The 20,209-nt window shown below is 51.3% G+C and overlaps 2 protein-coding genes across 5 annotated transcripts; one reads left to right on the top strand and one right to left on the bottom strand.

Annotated features, from left to right (window-relative positions):
• Positions 1-320: 320 nt before the first annotated feature.
• TRADD (TNFRSF1A associated via death domain) lies at positions 321-10,896 on the bottom strand. 3 transcript variants are annotated; one of them, XM_074286497.1, is made up of 6 exons: positions 10,098-10,896; positions 9,359-9,851; positions 5,035-5,205; positions 2,169-2,449; positions 1,829-2,027; positions 321-1,237 (listed from the first exon to the last, which is right to left on the bottom strand). In XM_074286497.1, the coding sequence occupies exons 3-6, from the start codon at positions 5,195-5,197 to the stop codon at positions 915-917; spliced, it is 966 nt and encodes a 321-aa protein (XP_074142598.1). In that variant the 5' UTR covers positions 5,198-5,205; positions 9,359-9,851; positions 10,098-10,896; the 3' UTR covers positions 321-914. The 3 variants fall into 3 exon arrangements, with proteins under 3 accessions (XP_074142598.1, XP_074142599.1, XP_074142597.1); XM_074286498.1 differs by having other exon boundaries at positions 10,107-10,893; XM_074286496.1 differs by lacking the exon at positions 10,098-10,896 and having other exon boundaries at positions 5,035-8,204; positions 9,359-9,439.
• On the top strand, positions 9,600-20,181 carry FBXL8 (F-box and leucine rich repeat protein 8). Of its 2 annotated transcripts, none has more exons than XM_074286494.1 (3): positions 9,600-9,738; positions 12,994-13,211; positions 15,948-20,181. In XM_074286494.1, exons 2-3 carry the CDS (start codon positions 13,060-13,062, stop codon positions 16,924-16,926), a joined length of 1,131 nt encoding a protein of 376 aa, XP_074142595.1. In that variant the 5' UTR covers positions 9,600-9,738; positions 12,994-13,059; the 3' UTR covers positions 16,927-20,181. The 2 variants fall into 2 exon arrangements, with proteins under 2 accessions (XP_074142595.1, XP_074142596.1); XM_074286495.1 differs by lacking the exon at positions 9,600-9,738 and adding an exon at positions 10,935-11,543.
• Positions 20,182-20,209: the final 28 nt, after the last annotated feature.

The raw sequence follows: 20,209 nt of genomic DNA, 5'->3' as shown, positions 1-20,209 counted from the left end.
ATATATGTACAAATGCCCTGTTGGGGAAGCTACCCCCTCCTTTATCCCTTCTCCCCACTCCACCCCAGTCCCCAGCACGGGCACTGCTTTCAAAGACTGGTGTTTTTGTTTGTTGGTTTTCCTGGTTAAAGATGGCTGGATTGGCAGAGTGCATGGAATCAAAAAAAAAAAATTGAGTTCAGATACCTACTAGCTGGGCAAGTCACTTCATCTTGTTTGCCTCAGTTTCCTCATCTGTCAAATGAGCTGGAAAAGGAAACGGCAAACTCCGGGTATCTTTGCCGATAAAACCCCAAAGGAGTCACCACTGAACACTATCCTGAGCAAGTCATTTAATTTCTCTCAGCCTTGGTTTCTTTAGCTGCAAAATGGAGATAATAGCACCCACCTTCAGGGTTGTGTAATAAGGACCAAATGAGATAATGAGGAAAATGCTTTGCAGGCCTTAAGGTATTTCTCATTGTCCCGAAAGTCTCAGGGAAAGGTTAAGCTTTAATTGCCGCATAAATATCATTAAAGCTTTTTCTCAGGTTTTTTCTCTCCCCCTTAATGCACCTCCCTGCCTCAGCCCAGACTATTGTCACATCCAAGCCACAGGACTTTGCTTTCTATCCCGTTCAGCTGTGTTCTGCTAAACAGGCTTCTCGGAGATTCAGGGAGCCGGGTAGTGGGACGTCTTCAAAGTGCTTTGGACTGGAGTCGAGACAATGGATCGCTGTCGGTGGGAGGGGGCACTGTTGTGTGCGATAGAGACCTCAAAGGTTGGGCGAGGGGCCCGACCCTTCTCTCCCCTCCAGTTCTCTCAGATAAAGTAGGCTCTCCGCAGTAGCTCAGGGCCCCTAAGTCCCAGAGGTCTGGATCACGCGGGCTCGACGGGCGGGCCGGGCAGGGCCTTGGGCAGCCTCGTGAGCCAGCTAATCCTGTTCCTCTTCGCGTTGCTGGTCCTTTCGCTGTCCGGGCAGCCCCACCAGCTCCTCCGCCAGGCTGGTGAGACCGCTCTGTTCCAGAGCCTCGACGAGGCGCTGCAGGGTGGCCCGGCGGCCCTCGGCCAGCTTAAAGCGGTGCAGCAGCTGGAAGGCCTGCTCGTACAGCCCGTCGCGGTCGTAGTCGTAAGCCAGGGACTCCAGGTCGTGCTCCCGAAGGGCCCGGCAGTTTAGCGCCCGGCCCACCGTCCGCCAGTTGCGGCCCACGGAGCGGGCGAACTTCTGTCTGTCCTCCAGGGTCAGCTGACGGTTAGCTGCGGAAAGGAGAGGGGTGAGCCCCGAGGGAAGAGCCCTGCGCGCTAGGAGATGTCCACGGTCCACGGGCCTCGGGCCCGACCAACCCGGGATTCCCGGCAGCCACTCTGGGTGAACCCACCCCTACCCTACAGAAGTAAGTTTTCAGTTCTCCATCCCCCTCCCCCCCCACCTCCGGGACGAACAAAGATTTCCCCCCCTACAAGCCATCGATCACCGCCGCGGCCGCCCTCTCCCTCTTACAGAACTCCCGAGCTGCGGCCATTTTGGACAGCTCCAATAATCCCGGATCCGTCCCCATTTCTGACAGTTTAGAGAATCCCCAAATTGCGCTTCCTTTCCAGGACAGCCGGCACAAAGCGGTCTTGGTTCTCCTCCCACGCATTCCCAGAACCCAGTTCTCGAAGAATCCCCGCTTTCCATCCATCCAGGGGCTGTCCCCTTCCTAGCTGCCCTGGATACAGCCACAGCTCTGGGAACCTGCTCCCACCGGCGCCTTGGATGCTCCCCCCCTTTCCTGAGGCGGGCGCACCTGCAGGGTCAGTAACTAGCGAGCGCTCCCTCCGCCTGGGGCTCGTTAAACCACTCACCAAACTGCTGGCCCTGGAACTCGAAGTGCTGGGCACACGCGGGCTGAGGGGGCAAGGAGGCGGGGGCCTTGGGAGCAGGAGCCTCGGGGGCGGGGGCCTCCGGGGCGGGAGGCGCGGAGCGGGGGCCCCCGGGATCGCAGGTCAGGCTCCGGAAAGCATCCTCCAGTTCGCCTATCTCCTCATCTCGGAGCCGGTCCGGCTGGGATGCGTGAGGGAGGGGGAGGAACAAAGGAGGGAAAGCTAAGTGTGAGGCGGCTCCCCCTGACCTTAGGTCCGGCCTCCGGACTGTCCCCGCCGCCGGCCCCCGCTCCCCTCCCGTCCCCGGCCCGGAAGGGCGCACCTTGGCCTGATGGATGCAGAGCAGGCAGCGCTCCTCCTCCTTCAGCATCAGGTCCAGCCGCTGGGAGCCCACACGGAGCTCCAGGCGCAGCGGCAAGTGCCGGGCGAGGTCGAGCGCCGTCCCCAGGCTGTACTGGAGGGCGTCCCGCAGATTCCCCTCGCGGTATTGCTGCAAGAAGCGGCTGCACGGCTCCTGGCTGCAGAACTTCAGCTGCACGATCAGCTGCGGGTCGCTGCAATGGATCTTCAGAATCTGCGCTCCGTCCGGGCTCCCGGTGCATCCTGCAGCGGGGGCGGGGCGGGGCGGGGGGCGGAGGGCCAGGGAGGCCCCGGGGGGAGGGTGCAGGCAACTCTGGGTTAAGTTAATTCGGCCACCTCCCACCCAACACACACACAGAGCTTCCAAATCCACCCTATTCTGGACTCGCGATCACCGAATTTTGTGGTAGCTTGGAAAGGCAAGGTCACCCTTCCTCTGGCCTTCGGTTTCCACATCCATGAAATGAGAAGACCGGAATAGGTGCTCTCTGAGGTCCCGGCCAGAGCTAATATTCTGGAAGTGTCTGACACTTGCTAGTTCTGGGACCCTAAGTGAGTCACAACTTGCTTGAGCCTTAGGAAACTATAATAATAATAATAATAGCATTTAAATAGCTCTATAAATTATGTCTCATTTGATCCTCACAGGAACTTGGGAGAGGAATACTATTATTATTGCCATTTTACGGATAAGGAAAATGAGGTAGATAGGTCAAGTGACTTATCCAGGGTCCCACAGTCACTGTGTTGTTCAGGCATTTCAATCTATTTGTGGTTTACTTGGCAAAAATATTGGAGTGCTTTGCCATTTCCTTCTCCAGCTCATTTTACAGATGAGGAAACTGAGGCGAAGAGAGTGAAGTGATCAGTGGTGGGTTCTCCCATCTAACCGTCTCCAGGCAGAGAAAGGCAAGATAGCTACTTGCTGTTGTGAGGGGATGATAGTCTCTGAGACCCCTCACACTCTGGGATTCTAACATTCTATGTCCTAGGGTACTGTCCACCTCTGACCCTCGGTGGCTGGCTGTTCCCTATGTGCCAGAGGGAGAGGTGTGTAAGGAAAAAAAAGGCTGTTTTGGCTTGACCTGGGTACATCCTCAGACTGTGGCTTGCTCTTAAAAGTCGTACAAAACTATATTAAAACGGAGGGCTGGGGGCCCTTGATGCACCTCTAGGTAACACCTTAGGACAGCCAGCACCCTCAGCAGTTGATCGAGGACCCCTCATACCAGGAAACAGGGGTCCTGGGACACCAGAGACAAGCTCACATCGCTCTGGAGCTTCAGGCCACGGGGGTAACTAGGGGCAGATAGCAAAAAGACCTTCCTCACCATCAGAGTCACTCCATGAGGTAACAATGGGGCCAGTGGTAGAGTACGCCCCATTGGTCCTTTCTCCTGGAGCTCTTCCATGGAAAACCCATCTGATCCTCCTTCTGGAAACGGGGTTTTCTCTCCCTGAGCCCTGCCTTGAGAGCTCCCAGAGGCCTCATCTCAGGCTCTCTGGTCTCAGCAGCCAAACCCAGACCACGGTGGAGGAGGTAGGGTCGGGGTCCCCACGTCCTGCTTCATCCTGTCCCCTGCTCACCCCCACATCTCAATGCCACAGGGAGGTAAGGAAGCCTTAAGGGGCAACATTCACAAGCGGGAGAGTTGGGGAAAAGAAAAGACCTGAGGGAGGGAGCAATGAGACAGAGCAGGGAAATCGGGGAAGGTGGAGGCAGACACCGAGAAAGGGAGAAAGAGAAAAGGGATTAGACAATGAGAGGAGCCAGAGTCCTCCAAGGAAAGGGTGTTAGTCAACATGGCTCTGCACCGCATGCATTCATAGACATGCTTGTGCCCACAAACACACACACATGTACACGTGCATACATGCATGTTTGTGCTCGCATATGTGTGCAGATACATATGGCTGCAGTGTGAAGGTGCGTACGTTTTCACATATCTACATATTGTATTTATTGACATACCTATTTGTGTTTGTGTGTGCACATTGCATTGATGTCGTTTGTGATGCACACATGCATGTGTTTGCATATGCATTGCTTTGTTTATACACGTGCACAATATGGTTGTGTTTTATATGTGCAGTGCATGTGTTTGTATTTACATATGTGCACCTACATGTGTCTGTGTTTACATGTATGTACAGTGTGTGTCTGAGTCTGATGGGGCCGGGCCCCCGATTCTCATAGAAACATGCAGCTGTGAACACTGACAGGTGCAGGCACTTCCACACACACACCCAATGGCAGGTGTATACACACACACACAAGTGACACTGAGAGACGTGCAAGCCCGTGTACATGTTCACATGAAAAGCCCCGTGTCGTGCGTGCACATGTAAAGCGCTGCTGGTGTAAGTAGGACGGTGGGTCACCTTGAAGAGGAAGAGAAAGCACCCTGGGGGGGCTGCCCTGCTCTAGCCTTGGGGCCCCCCAGGGCCGGCCTGCCTCCTCAAGGTGCTTTATGTTTGACAAGTAGAACAGCACTGGAGGAGGCTCTTCCCTCACCATGGCTATCCTAGTCTGCAGTCGGGAGGAACTCCACTCCTCTCTTCATTTTCTTTTGAGGGAGGGGATGGGAACAAAAACAATGTGTTGGAATGGGGAGGAAGCGGTTGCAAGAGGTAAGCTCCCTAGGGCTTAGCCTCACCCCCACATCTGTACCACCCTCTAGCTCTCCGAAAATAGGACTCATATTTGCAGGGTTGCTACGGGAAAGGTGGTAAGCCTCCAGATAACCCTGAAATGTGACCCTCGACATTAATATCCTCCCCACTGTGTGTGGTGTGTGTGTGTGTGTGCCCCCAGACCCCATAGTCACCTGCCAGGGCCAATTTAAGGACTCGAAATACTTTCGGCTTCCACTGAGGATCTTGGTATAGATTAGACAGAATGATGTTGTCCATTGAGGATTCCATAAACAGGTAGGCACTGCCGCTCCACTCCTGGAGGCCGTCCGCCATCTTCCTGAGGTCCCCTGCCATCCCAACTCCTGTAGGTCATGTTGGTTAGTCCCCAGCCCTGCCTGCCCAGGCCCCCCAGATCCCAGGATGAGACTGTTCTCCATTGAGATAAAAGATGCTCCATTAACTCATGAGGCTCCCTAAGAAATACAGCCGACTCCACTAATAAAAATAGCTAACATCTATCTAATGGTCTAAGACTTGCAAAAACAATTTACCCATATTATTGCATTTAATCCTCACAACCACCCCATAAGTTATGTGCTCTCCTTAGCTCCATTTTACAGATAGGGAAACCGAGGCAGAGAGAAGTTAAATGACTTGTCCAGTCAGAAAATCTGTGAATGCATCCGAATCTCAGTCTTAATGATTGCAGTAGAGTCCAACAACTTGCGCTATGCCAAGATGGCTTTTAACCGAACAAAGATCATTCTTCCTCACCCTCAAGGGCCAATTCAATCACTAGGATAGACTTTAGTACTTTAATACCCTAGAGCAGAATCACAACAAGTGGAGATTCTCTGGGGCAGCTGATTAGCAGAAGCTAAAAAATGCGAGCTGAGGGTCGACATGGAAGCCCTTTTATCTTCCCGTCCCCTCCCCTTAGTATAAAATAGAGTTATTGGTAGGGGTGTCTGAACACAGAATGGCTAAAGGGCTCCTGGACATGGTTCTTTGGAGTTGGGAGCTTGCTTCTTACCTCATTTGATCCTCACAACTCGGTGAAGTGGTGCTATTATTATCCCCATTTACAGATAAGGAAATTGAGTGGAGGAGAGTGATTGGCTATGGCTAACACAGCTGATAAGTGTCTGAATTTGAGCCTAGACCTTTTGAACTTCCCTTCCTTCACTCTGTACAAACTAGGAAAAGGAAAAAAAAATGCTAAGTTGCTATCTCATAGCTAACATGGGTCTTCAAACAGAACGCTTTTAACCCGCCGAGTGCCAGAGCCGAAAGCTACCTTAGATCAAGTTGTTCCACAAATGGAAACTTGACCCACCATAGAATGGGCCTTGGAACCAAAAATGCTGGAGGCCCCTGGGGATGTGTGGTCTGGCCAGGGCCCAGGCAAGAGGTGGGGGAGCGCAGAGTAATCCCCAGCAGCAGACAGCAGGCAGAGGGGCCCTCATAACTTTCTCAGAATGAAGCCCTGAGGACTTCCTGGAGATGGGGGAGTCCTCAACTTTTCTCACTTTCATATCCTCCTGCCCAAGAGAAATCCCTCCCTCCCTAACCCATGGAAGTCACCTCCCTGAACGCCAGAGAGCGCCGAATTTCCTGTTTGACTCTTCCCCATGTTCAGATCCCCTAGCTTTGGGTATTTCTGCTCCAGTAAGATTAAATGTTTTGTTTTTGTTTTTGTTTTTGGGGGGAGGGGAGAGCTCGAAGGAGGGATTCCTGTGAAAGGAAAAAGAGAAAGGTGGGAGGGAAGATGCACAAGTCCCTATCCTAGCAAAAGATCAAGAGTCCCCGGCAAGGCAAAGAATAATCCTTGCCAGGTGGGACAGCCATAGGCCGGATTCCTCTACTTCTCCAGCCCAGCAGAAGCTGGGGTGCAGGAGAGATGAAGGCAAGGATAAAATTCATTATGCTTCTCACTTGGAAGGGAGGGAGGGATGGATGTTCCAGTGACCAAGGGCATTAGCCATGAGACCAGACCCCATTAGTGGAAAGAATAGCGTTCAATCATTTAAATGCTCAGACATTTGCAGAGGAGGTAATTAAAGCTAGTAGAGGTTAAGTGGGTCACTGATAAACTAGTAAGTGTCAAAGGCTGGATTTAAACCAGGTCTACGGGACACCCGGCCCCGGGCTCTCTCCTTTTCACTACTTCGATATATTCCAACTATTAGAATGCACTTTGTAAACTTTGGATGTGTCAGATACAATTATTTATCATTATTCAATTGAGTGGAATTGTGTGAATGGAGATAGGAGATTCATTGAGAGGAACTTTAAGAAATTACTGCCACACCCTAATCTTGGAGGAGGAAGTGATTCTTCTCCCTCTCCTTTCTATGGGGAAGTCTTTGGGAAACAAATGAATCTCTATTGATAAGAGCAAAGTTTAAGGCACTTAGAAAAACATGCTCTTCCTGGAACTCAGTATCTCATTTCCCACCTCAGTGTTTTTGCAAAGGCTGGGCTGCCTTTAGAGACTGCACTCCCTTCTGACCTTTACCCATTAGAACTCATCAGATCTTTTCCAACAATTAAAGCCTTTTATGATCTACTTCATTTTTAATGGTCTCCTCCTCCCCCTAAGTTTTGGGGGCTGCTAGGTGGTGAAGAACACCAGGCCTGGAGTCAGGAAAACCAGAGTTCAAATCTAGCCTCAGACATTTAGAAGCAGTGTGACTCCAAATGCCTTCCCTCCCCTAAAAAAAGTATAGAAAGAGAGCTGAGAGATCATATGATTCAGTCTTCACTTTGCAGTCCTTTCATCTGACTCCTCACTGCCACGACCACCAGCCTAGTCCAGGCCCTTTCACCTGGACCACTGTAACAACTTCTAGACTGATACCTCCAGTTTTATTTCAATCCATCCTTCTCACAGCTACTAAAACAATCTCTCTAAGGCATTACTTTGGCCCTAAGAGCCCTTCTGCTGAGGATGAGAAAGAAACGGAAGATCCCAAGCAACTGTTTTCAAAAATGAAAGAAAAAATCAGCTCCATCAGCTGGCTCAGGTTCAGTGACTTTTCACTGCTCCCTGTTTGGTACAAATCCAAGCCCAGATAAGTTCTTCAGCATGATTTCAGGCTTTGCTTCCACTAAGCTGCAACCAATCTTTTCAGTCTAGTCCCACCTAACCTAGTAGTTACATTAGGCACCTGCCAAACTAATTGCACTCAGACTCTCCTACAAAACTTTCACTCTTCTGAGTAGATTTTCAATTTCATTCAAATCCTCTCTTACCAGCAATATAGGAACCTCCTACACCTATTCCTCAAGGTGTACCTTCTTGAAGCTTCCCTGATCCTCTCAATTCCAAGAGATCAGTCCCACATTTGAACTTTTAGAACTTTAAAAAAAAAAAAAAGAAACCTTTTAATGCATTTAAGTATTTGGCCCCCTGAAGGTGGTTTATCATTCCCTACAAATAATTAGAACTCTTCTAAAGTGGAATGAAAGGGAGTGATTTCCCCTCAGAAGTCTTCAGAGAAAAACAAGATAATGACTTGAAAATTAAGATCAAGTTGGAGTAACTAGGCCCCAAGGTCCCTCTCTACTCTGAAATCCTGTGATTCTGTTATTGTCTTTCTGAAGGTTCAGTACATCGCATATACAGTGAGCTCTTCAATGGTGGTTAAATGACATCCCCTTCCTTCCCTGCACTTCTTGGCTATTGTGATGGCTCTGTGCCAGCCACCTTTTTACACCCCTTTTAACCCATGCTATTTGTCTTCTTCCTACAGCTTCTTTGGCTTCTTGCTACGTAAGCCCTTAAGTAGGAGTCTATATTGCACAGACCTTTCACACCCAGTAGCTGCTTGGGCTGACAGGGCTACTGCGTAGGAGGAAATGACAGTGGGAAATGAGCCCGGGTCCATAAGTCCAACCGGGAAAGGCTGGGAGTGGGGCGGGGCGAGGAGCCGCAGACCTCCCGATTTTCAGCTTGGCCAAGGACTTGGCGAGGGAGCCGAAACGGAGAGCAGGATTTCCATTGTTACCAAGCGATTACTCTCGAATCCCTTCACTTCCCAGGGCCTTACTTTTCCCATCCGCGAGGCAAGGGAATTAACACTTGCACTCAAGCTCGTCCCGAGAAATGCTCTTTGCAAACTTTTAAAACGCTTCAGAAACTCGAGCTGTCCAACCCAACCGTGGCCTGGATGACAGCAGAGGCTCGGAACAACGTCTCCCACGTGGGGCCTGGCCCCGGGCAGCCCGGGCTAGCCCAGGGGAGAAGGGAAGGAAGGAGGCTGGAGGAAGCGCCTGAGGCTCCTCGGGCTCCTGATCGCTTCGTTCCCCGGCCGGGTTCGAGGCCCACAGGGCCCTCCCCACCCCACTCCCCAGCTCAGTGCCCTGCCCATGTCGGGCACCCTAAGCAGGCCAAACCTGCCAGAAGGATCCCAGACTTGCCCTGGCGCCCACGACCAGCCGGCCCCCGCCCGCCGCGCCCCTCCCCTCCTCGCGCCTCGCCTCCTCCCTCCGAAGCTCCCCGCGGACACTGACCTAGCCGTCCGGTCTTCCGCCGCTTCGGCTCTCGCAGACACCGGTTCTGTCCACCCGTTCTTCCGGGTTTGCGCAGAGCCCAAGGGGAGGGGGAGCAGGGAGGAAGAAGGAGAAGGGGAGGGGCAGAGCCGGCTCCCGCCCCGGGATCCCCAGAACTCGGGGACCCGGAATGCCTCCGGCGAGCGGCCGGGGGAGTTCAGAAGCCCAGTGCCCGGAGTTAGGTAGTGATTGGATCTACGGGCTCACGGGCCTGGGTCCTCCCTCCGGCCCAGCCCGATCCAACCACGGACCAGCCGAAGCTCCAGTGAGTCAGCCGGCCCTGGAAATCCAGAGAGCTCCGTAACCCTTTCGGCTCGAGATCCGGTCCGCACCCTGGGCAGGTAAGGAACATCCAGGTCGGGTTAGCGGCGAGGAAGACTCCCCAGGGAGGGCTGGGGGACTCTCGGGGCTCTGAGGAAGGGCGGGGCACGTGCAGAACGGAAAGGAGCCGGGGCTTGGAATCTGAAGGTTTCGGTTTGTCTCGCCCTGGGGTAATCACTTTCCCTCTCAGTCTTTTTCTTCTGCAGACGAAGGGTAATAAGAGCTGGCACGTAAATTACGCTTTAAGGTTTAAACTGGACTTTACGCAGTATCTCATTTGATCACAATAGTTTTGTGAAATAGACGCTACTGTTATTCCCATTTTACCGATGAGGAAACTAAGGCTGAGAGAGATTAAGTGACTCGCTCAAAATCACACTGCGCGTGCGTATCGGAGGCAGGATTTGAACTCAGATTTTTCACTCAACCACTACCCACGATCACCTGGCTCTGACCAGTTAATGAGGTCGTTGGAGGAAAACAACCATTGTGGCTTATAGTCTGTCTTCCCGATCCCTGCTAGCGGAGGTGGAGGGAGTAGCGGGGGGTCCACAGGCTGGGGATTCAGGTTCGATGCCTTCGGAGCCTCGTGTCCCTGGGTTATGGGACTCGGCGGACCCCACCTCGGACACCCCCAGGCCTCACACTTGGGACCTGGGAAAGCTGTAGGGGCGGGGTAGGCCGGGTAGAGAGAGCGCGAGGCACGGCACCAGCCGGAGCAGTCTCCATTTCCCGAGCGCGTTAGATCTGACCGAGCGATTGACCACTGTTCTCTCTATGGCTGAGGAAATGTGGCCACGGGAGCGGCCCACGGACACCCGATTAGCGTCAGAGCCACGATTTCGAACCGGGTCCTCCGGCACCGAATGCAAGGTTGCACTGCCGCAAACTTCCAGTGCTGGGAGGGGCAGGAGGAGGGGGAATCCCAGGTCCCCCTGCCACCTCCGCCCGAGCTCAGCCGCACCCAGCTCGGGTCTGTCCCGGGAAACTTTTTAGCCCCCTCCAGAGCGCTCAGGGCGAAGGAGGACCTGGCTCTCCCCAGAAACGGAAACAATTCGTAGAACATCCTGCTCCCCCAAAAGAAGGGATCTCCAGGGTTGGTGACTTCATGGTCAGAGGGGAACACTTGCGAAGCCCAGAGAGGACCACAAACCCTCACTGATGACCCGGGCACCCACAGTGGACGCGCCGGCCTCCACCCCGCAGCTTCCTCGGGACTCGGCCCCGCCCAGGCTGGTGATTGGCTACTGCCCCCCTGCTGATTTGAATGAACCATTCAGCCCTCCAGTCGGGGCTCTAGAACCCTGCCCATTTAACTCCTTCACTGCCGCGACACGGTTGGTCTAAGTGGAAAAGAAGCGCTAGGATCCTCAAAGGCCGCCAGACTTAGGTGGTTGTCAGGCCGGGCCAAAGTCTGGGGGTAGCCCCAAGAGTGAGCCCCGGATTCCGCGGGTTCTACGGGGGCTCCGGGAGCTACCGAGTCGGCGTTGGGGCGAAGATGGAGGCGGAGAAAAGCCCGAAGCCCCACCCCGGACTGGGGCCCCAGGCTACTGAACCCCGCGGGGCCGGCGCGGAGCCCCGCGCCTGGACAGGATCTGCGCTCTCGAGGGGCCGCCGGGGCCGCCCCGCTCCGAGATCCGGGCAAAACTGAATCGAGAGAACGCCCACGGAGCTGAAGGAAAAGCCGGAAGGTCACGGCCTCGGGGTCGGGCCGGGCTCCGGGTCCGGTTAGGAAGGGACGGACCCGCCCAAAGGGCGGCGACTCTCAGGCCCGCTGGTGGCCGAGCCCTGGATCCGAGGCCGACACAAGTATTCCGGGCCAGAAGTGAGAGAGTTGATTGGGACCCTTATAATCTCCGCGTGTATGGGAAGGAGATGGGGAGGGAGGGAGGTGGAAGGGGCGGGAGGGAAGTCAAGTCCACCAGCCTTCATTTAGCACCCTGTGTGTGTTAGGCGAGGGGCTAAATTCTGGGGATACGAAGAAAGCGGGGGCGGGGGTCCCTGCCGACAGAGAGCGCGCATTCTGACAGCCATGCAAACATCTGTGCACATAGCGGCTGTGTGCGGGGTGAGAGGGCGGGCATTCAGCGGAAAGCACCAGCACTAAAGGGGTGGAGAAAGGCTTCTTGCAGGACCTTCAGACTTCTCCCTGAGCCACGGTTGGACTGGCTGAGCACTGACCTAATGACAGGCAGTGGGGATGGAAATGGAAGATGAGATGAGAGAGGGATTAGAGCTTATTCTAAATGCACACACACAGAGGCACAAAATAAAGGCACTGAACACAATTTGGCATAACGTGGATGGCAAAGCTCTAAAACAGCTCCGAAAAGAATGTGAACATGTATTAAACACCGATTGTGTGCGAGCCACTGGGCTAAACACGGGATAAAAGCAAACACTATAGACTGTGTCTCAAGTAGTTTACAGTCTAATGCAGAGACGGAAAGCGAGCCCATTCAAAGAATAGGTTGTGGACCGGATAAATTGGGGGGAGGGGAAGGGAATTACTAGAATTAAGAGAAACTGAAAAAGGCTTCCTGTAGATGGTGGATTTTTAGGTGAAACTTAAAGGAAAGCAGGAGGAGAGCATTCCAGACATGGGAGACTGCAAGTGTCACCGATTTCTGACACATCATTTTCTGACTCCTCAGGAATAGCAGGAATGAGAAAACAGTGTGCCTGGTTCAAGGAATAGCTAGGGAACCAGTGTCACAGATGATGTGGAAGTAGAAGAGGGGTGTGAGAAGGCTGGTGAGGTTTGCTGAGGACCCAACCCTTTAACAGTCTGGGGAAATCTATGGATTCTTTAGAATGTTTTAAAATGCATAAAATAAATTACCTAGGATTATAAAGAAAACCAGTCATATTGAAATACATTTATAAAAAAAAATTTAATCAAATTGATGGACCTCTGACTAAGAATTCCTGGTTTCCCTTCCAACTTTTTTTTTTTTAAAACATGTTTACTGGATGAATATAATCTTCAAAACAAATGAGAGATTGACCATATTAACACCAAGAAGGGTAAGCAATTAGAGAAATCCACCATGAGGTTTTAAGGAAAGTTAGCAGTGGGGATACACAACTTCCTAAGAATACTGAACTGAACTGAACTTAGATCTGTTCTCAGGCTTCCAGATTGATGTTCTCCTAGGAACTTCCACCCTGTAGCAGTTTCCCCAGCCAAGAAAGGCACTGAGTAGGAGCAGGGGGAAGGATTCATTGAGGGGGTGGATCTTTCCCTTTGAATCATTCCCGGTCTCTGTTCTCAGACCAGCTCCAGTCCCACTGCAGAAGGATTGAAGGACAGGGACCTTTGGAACTCAACCACCTTCCCAATGGCTGAACTGTGGAAATACCTCCCTGAAGAATTATTGTCATTGATCTTCCGATACTTGCCCCTTCGTGACCGATATGCAGTTTCTCAAGTCTGCCAGGCTTGGGCCACTGCTGTCAACTCAAGCTCTGTGTGGTACATCACAGATATCAGGTGAGGAAGCTTTAGGGACCCATTCCTGCCTACCCCACAACAGGAATCACTTCCTTTCAAGAATTCTGTCACCCAGGTGACAGACACAATATAAAGAGTATTGAATCTGGAATCAGGAAGAATTAAGTGCAATTCTAACTTTGGACCCTTACTACTACTGTGTGGCTCTGGGTAAGTCACGTAATTTTATTTTAGCTTCATTTTCCTCATCTATAAAAGGGTATTATAATAATAATACCTTATAGAATTGATGTAAGGATTAAATGAGATATTTATAAAATAATTTGCAAACCCTAAAGAGTTATAGAAATGCTATTGTTATAATTTATTATTATTAAACTTAAATGAGGTCCCAAGGCACCTTAGCCATGGGGCAAGTTTCAAACTATTAGCAAAGGACCAGTTCTGGGACATTAGTTTTCAGTCTTATCAACAGAATTAGAATAACTGACTCCAAATGAGTTCCATTAATGATTACATGTTGGGAGAAAGTGGCCGACCCAAGCTTATCAGTTGCAACCATTTCCAGTGTTCTTGGTTAGGGTTCATGCTTATGGCTGCCAGCTTCCACCTTTACCCTGAGGAAGTAGGTCCCTGCCCTAGGGTCCACTGAAAAGTTTTACATGATTGCAAACATTCAGCTAATTGTAATGACCCAGACATTGCCCTGAAGCCCGGTTTCAAGCCTGCTCAGACACCTTCACCCCCCTCATCTTCATGTTCAATCTCCAGATAGGAAAGAGAGGGCCTGCAGGGTACTGATTCAGTTACATGGAGGAAGGAAAGCAGTGGACCTCAAACCTCACATTCTTGAAGGCTGTGCCAGCACACAGGGAGCATGCTGTAGCAGGTCCAACCAACATACAAGGGCTTCTACAGTGGCTTTGGTTGTCCAAGACCTAACCTAGCTAATTCATTTTACTTCAGTTCAGTGGGTAGTTATTAAAATACCTATGATGTGTTAGGTCTTGGAAAGAAAAGAAAGGAAAAGGGGGGAAAAGGAAGAAGGGAGAAAGAAAGGAAGGAAAAATAAGAAAGGGAAAGAGGAAGGAAGGAAAGGAGGAAAGAAGAAAGAAAATAGGAAAGGGAGGAAGGAAGGAAGGAAAAGATAAAAGAAAAGAAAGAAAGAAAGAAAGAGAGAGAGAGAAAGAAAGCTGCCTCAAGACTTTCCTTCTCCTTTCTTCTTTCCTTCCTTCCTTCCTTTCTCTTTCTTCCTTCTATCTCACCCTTAATTTCCACCCCATCCCCAACAACAACCACCAAAAAAAAAAAAAAAAAAAAAAAAAAAAAAAACAGAACAAAACAAAGTGAAGCCCTGGTAACTGATACTTGTACTCAAGCAAAACACATTCCCTCATTGGTCATGTGGGAAATGTATGCCTTATTTTGCACCCTGAGTCAATCACCTCTCTGCCAAGGGATGAATAGCAGGCTTCCTAATCAGTCTTCTGGAATTAGAATTGGTCTTTGAATTGGTTAAAGTTCTCAAGACTTTTAATCATTTTTTCCTGTAATTTAGCAAGTGTTTATTAAGCATTACTAGGGCTATAAACAACAACAACAAAAAGACAGAAACATTCTGAGAGGGAAAAGTTCTGGAGGACCAAGAAAAGTAGGTTTTGAGCTGAGTGGAGAAGGAAGCCAGGAACCTCAGAGGCAGAGTCGAGGAGTCAGAATACTTAATTTGCAAAGGCAAGCCAAGGAAAAGGAAGATAAGAGGGTTCTGTGCGTGGGACTGGAAACACGCCAGTATGGCTTCATCATAAAGAATGGGAGGGATGGAGGTGGGGATGGAGTAAAGAGCAACGTGTGAAAAGGCTGCAAAGATAGGGAGGCACCAGCTTATGAACAGCCTTAAATGTCAAATAGAGAAGTTTATATTTGATCCTGAGGAAACCACTGGAGCTAATAGGAGTTAAGGAGGTTGTCATAATCAGACCGACATCTTAGGGAATCCCCTTGGTAGCTTAATGGAGGATGAACTGGAGTAGGGAGATATCTGGGGTGAGGAAACCAATCTGAAAGTTACTGTCATAGTTCAGGTAAGAGGTGACAATGGGCAGAAACAGTGAATGATAGAAGGGTACAGCTAGGTATATTTGAGAGTTTGTAAAGTTGGAAAGGACAAGACTTGGCAACAAATCGGATATAAGAGGTGAATTGGGGAGTTCTGGGGAGGGTTGACTCCTGAGTGATGACTTCATGTATTTATTTAAAATCCATTCATTTGTTTTTGTTTTTGTTTTTTTTTTGCTTTTGCCAGTACCTATTCCTGAAAGTCTGTATTGAGGTTGCTTTCTGCACAAGGACACTAGGGAGTACCCACAGTAATAATGCAAGGCGCTTTTGAAGTAATAACTATTTCTTTTTACAACAAAAGAGATGTTTTACCTTTTCATAATTTATTTAGCCCAGAACTATGTCCCAGGAGCAAATCCTTCCTAGTTTGTCATGTGCAAGTTAGGACATGGAATGTCAGACTTGGAAGGGTTAGATAAGGCCAGACCATCGATTTGGTTCAGGGTCTTCTCACTGCAGATTAGAGGTGGGATATTCCAGTGTGTTGAGTTGGTTTCCGACCCCTCAGCCTTGGGCAAGCCCTTTGCTGAGACCCTGAAACAGCTAGGATGGGTAAGATGAAAATCTAGAGCTGGGAGCATTAGGGACAGCTCTGAATTCCACTTTTGCCTCGGGCAGTCCCGTTGATAATGTCTCCCTCTGTTTTTGTCCTGAAAGCTGCGAACTGGAGGTGGACGCGGCTGCTTTGAATCGCCTGGCCCCCTGCCTGGGCCAGATCCGCCACCTGGGGCTGGAGTTTGACCCATCCAAGAAGGGGAGCCGTCGGGCGGCCACGGAGCTGCTGGCAGCCTTGGCCCGACAGGGCCCGGGCCTGCAGGGGCTGCGCATTGCTTGCAGAGGCGAGAACCCGCTCTTCTACTCCGGACAAGACATCCTGAGCGGGCTGCTCCAGGTGTGCGTGGCGGGGCCGGGTCTGTGCGCGCTCAGACAGCTGGACCTCCGCAGCATGCCGTTCACTCTGGACGACGGGCTGGTGCTACAGGTGGCGCGAGCCTGCCCGGAGCTCCGAGGCCTCTTCCTCAACAACAGGACGCTGGTGTGCAACGTGCGGCCCGAGACGGTGCGCACCGTCCTGGCTGCCTGCCCTCACCTGTGTGCGCTCGGTCTCTACTACGCCAGCCTGTCCGCCCAGGTGCTGGCCGCCCTAGCCGAACCGGGCCGCCCGCCCTTCCAGCACCTGGCCGTCTTCTGCGCCCGGCCGGACAACTACGCCGAGGGCATACCCGACGACGCGTGGGCCGCGACCCGCAGGCGGCACCCGGGGCTCGCGGTGGACCTGGAGCTGGACCACACGGTGCCCGACGAGCGGGTCACGCTCCTCCTGCAGCCCGCCATCCCCGTGACCACGCTGAGGCTCAACACGTTCGGCGACGTCGCCGAGGCTGTGCGCCTGGCCGGCCACCACTACGCCGCCACGCTGAGCGCGCTGGTGGTGCGCGCCACGGCCTCGGCCGCCCTCAACTCGGCGCTGGAGGAGCTGGCCCGCGGCTGCGGCCACCTGCGCGAGGTGCACTGCTACTGCGTGGTGGCGCCCGGCGTGGAGAGCGCCTTCCTCAGCCACTGCCCCTCGCTCCGCAGCTACACGCTCAAGGTCTCTCGGGAGCCGCATCCCTGGCGGCCCAAGACCGTCAGGTGACAAGCTTTCGCCCCGGCGGCGGGGCCGGGAGCTTCGGGGCCGCGCCGCCCCCTCCCCACCCTCCCCACCCTCCAGCCAGCCCGCGTCTCCCACTGCCTCCAGGGCCATCTCCAGCCGTCCTGATCTACAGATGTGGCCGCTGCTCCCCGTGGCCCCGGAGGGAAAGAGGCTCCCTCGTGTCCAATTGCGTATGACGGCATCGCCTCCCTAGAGTCACGGTCCAGAACGAAGGACAAATCTGGACAGCGAGGTGTGGTGGAGGAGATCAGGGTTCAAACCCACCCCTGACTCTTATTTGCTGTGTAGCTCAAGTCCCCTCCTTCCCCCAGGCCTCTTTCCCTTCTCTGAAAAGGAGTTTGATTTAATTAACCCCGAAAGTCCTCTCCAGGTCCAGATTCAGATTCTCGCAGACCGCAGGCGGGATAGTACCCATTTCCAGGATGTTTAGTTGTGAGGAGGAGAGGAATAACATATCTGTGCCTGATGCTGACGGATGGGGTTAGAACCACAGAAAAGCATATGGGGGAGAGGAGGAGGAAGATCGGGAAACCCCTGAAGTCCGGCTCCCTCATGTTATGGATGAGGTTCAGGAGAAAGATGCAGGTTGCCCATGGCTACCCCAACTGATGCCAGAGAATCGGAGCCACTGAAGCGGACATCATCCTTCCTGGGCAATATGATTTTCTAAGACCTAAGCCCTGGAATCTGAGTCTCTAAGTTTCTCAACAGAAATGAATGGGTGCCACTTTAGTCAAACAAATCTGTTAGAAAGCTTGTATCCCATTCCATCCAGGGCCATCTTCAGTCACCATGATCTCGATCTGGCCACTGGAGCCAAATGGCTCTGGAGGGGAAAGTGAGGCAGGTGACCTTGCCCAGCCCCCCCTCACTTAAATCCAATTCACTTGCATGACATATCATCATCTCCCTAATGTCATAGCCCTCTCAGGACAAACAGCTGCTTTCCAATTCAGGAGGCCTTTTCTACTAGGTCCCAATAGGCAAGGAGGTGGAGGGGTAAGAGCCCTGGAACGAATTATAGCAACACAATCCCTCCCTTCAAATTGATTTGCCTTTCTTCTGTGACCCAGATGTGGTGTACGTGCAAGTGCACGAGCTCACGCCCACACACATGCAGACACAAGGCAAGGCACAAACATCCTCAGAGGAAAAGCACTAGCTTAGGAGTCCGGACAACTAGTTCTGTTCTTCACAAACCACCTTGGCCAAATCACCTTCCTCCCAGGCCTCTTATAAAATAAGAATGTTGATCTAGAAGGATCTTTTCAGCTGTTACATTAATCAATGTCTTTGAATCTGGGCCCCTTAAGAGTTCAATATTCAGAGAAGTGAGAGAGCAAAACTGGGACCAGAGGAAATATAGGAAGGTACCCAGGGTGCAGTGAATGGGGAGGTGCCTGTACATTTAAAAACTATTTCATACATGTCATATTTTTCAGATCAGAAAATTCTCCTTTCCATGGTCCATAGGTATTTTGATAACCCTGATGGACAAACACACACACACACACACACACACACACACACACACACACACACACACACAGAGGAATTTCCAAGCCTTCTCTATAGTCTTGAATTGAGTAGTCTGATTGAAAGTGATCCAGATCGGAGGGCTTTGGAAATAATGGGCAGGGGAACTCTCTGTGTTAACATGGTCAAAGGAAGTACATCCCAGCTGCTGGAGGCTGGCACGCATGAGGAAGCACAGAGTAGTAGCCAAAACCCTGGACTTGAAGCCTGAGAATTCTTGGGTCTAGCCCTTTTACTAGTTAGCTAGGAAGCTTGGGTAAGTCCCTGCATCTCAGTTTGCCCCATTCAGTAAAGTACTTGCACTACCCACCTCACAGGAATGTTTTGAAGACAATGCATTGTAATTCATAAATTATGGGAAAGTGAGCTTTAGGAAAAACTTGTGATTTGTTGGATGGCTTGAAGGGGGGAGGGGAAAGTACTTTTATTATTTTTTTAATGGACCAAAAAAACATGAGGAAAGGATGTAAGCATCCGTTCCAAACCTGAATGGGTGAAGGATCTTACTTGGTGTTCAAGAGAGGGAAAGATTGGACAGGCCCTTGGACAAAATCTCTTGTGGGTAAGAGAGAGGATGAGATTCCCCCAAGAACCACCTGCTCTGTTGACACTTTCCCCAGGCTGGGGAGAGCAGCAGTTTTCTTCCCCCATCACCCTCTATCTGTATCTTTCTCTCTCCCTGTCTTTGTCTCTCTTTCTCTCTCTCTCCCTCTCTTTTTTCTCTGTGTCTCTCATCTATTTCTTTCTTTCCATATCTCTGTCTCTCTTACACACACACACACACACACACAGAGAGAAAGAGAGAGAGAGAGAGAGAGAGAGAGAGAGAGAGAGAGAGAGAGAGAGAGAGAGAGAGAGAGAGAGAGAAAGAGAGAGAGAGAGAGATTGGTTTCCTTTCATTGGCTGTAGCCTTCCTCCATGGGAGAAGTCAAAGTAAGGCCTTTACTATTCAACGACTCCTTCCATCAGATGTACAGGTTCCTGTTTTCCTGTTTTTCTTCTTTTTCTCTGTTCATCTATCCCACCTAGAATGTATGGAAGGAAAGCTGGGGAATAGTATCCTCCAATAGAAAACAACTGTTGCCTTTGAAAATAGTAGGGTACAGACCTTCAGAGAACTCCAGCTGCTATGGATCAATCATCCCAACAGCCCCTGAATTGTCTGGGGTAAGGGAGGGGGATGTCTGCTAACAGCAGCCAGGGCTCCTATCCTGAGAAGCTTGGATGAAGTACCACTCCCCACCCCCCCACCCCATTTTTCCATTTTGAGGGGAAGGGTTCAATACTTGCAGCATTGCACCTCTTTTCTCCACAGCCCCAGAGTTGTGAGTCCTACATATGCTTCTTCCTTGCCACTCTCATGACCAACAGGTTCTCGATCGGTAAAAATGAGGGGCTTAGACTTGGGGATGTCTAAAGTTCCTACTGTTTACGAGCCCATCTCCTATCCTTTAGAACTGCAACCATAAGGGATCCGCCCTGGAGTCAGGTGAACCTGAGTTCAAATTCAGCCCCTGATACTTAACATTTTCTAGCTGTGTGGCCCTCGGCTATTCACAACCCCAATTTGCCAAGAACAAAACAATTGCTACCATACAGAGGGTGTCAGAAGATCAAGAGACTGGGGCTCTGTTTTCTAGCTACAAGTGCCTTTGGACAATCCACTTCACCAGCTTAGTAAAATAAAGGACTTGGACTAGACCAAGAGTTCCTAACTTTGGTTATTTAA

Source organism: Sminthopsis crassicaudata, chromosome 2 (assembly GCF_048593235.1).
Source record: "Sminthopsis crassicaudata isolate SCR6 chromosome 2, ASM4859323v1, whole genome shotgun sequence".
Taxonomy (NCBI): Eukaryota; Metazoa; Chordata; class Mammalia; order Dasyuromorphia; family Dasyuridae; genus Sminthopsis; species Sminthopsis crassicaudata.
The sequence above is the reverse complement of the archived record's forward strand: the minus strand, read 5'-3'. Positions and strand labels throughout refer to the sequence as shown.

Coding starts and splice junctions, on each gene's coding strand:
- TRADD (XM_074286497.1), bottom strand. CDS start 5,197: ATGGCAGGGGACCTCAGGAAGATGGCGGACGGCCTCCAGGAGTGGAGC. Junction 2,450..5,034: donor CCTTAAATTGGCCCTGGCAG/GTGACTATGGGG, acceptor CCCCCGCTGCAG/GATGCACCGGGAGCCCGGAC. Junction 2,028..2,168: donor TCTGCATCCATCAGGCCAAG/GTGCGCCCTTCC, acceptor CACGCATCCCAG/CCGGACCGGCTCCGAGATGA.
- FBXL8 (XM_074286494.1), top strand. CDS start 13,060: ATGGCTGAACTGTGGAAATACCTCCCTGAAGAATTATTGTCATTGATC. Junction 13,212..15,947: donor TGGTACATCACAGATATCAG/GTGAGGAAGCTT, acceptor TTGTCCTGAAAG/CTGCGAACTGGAGGTGGACG.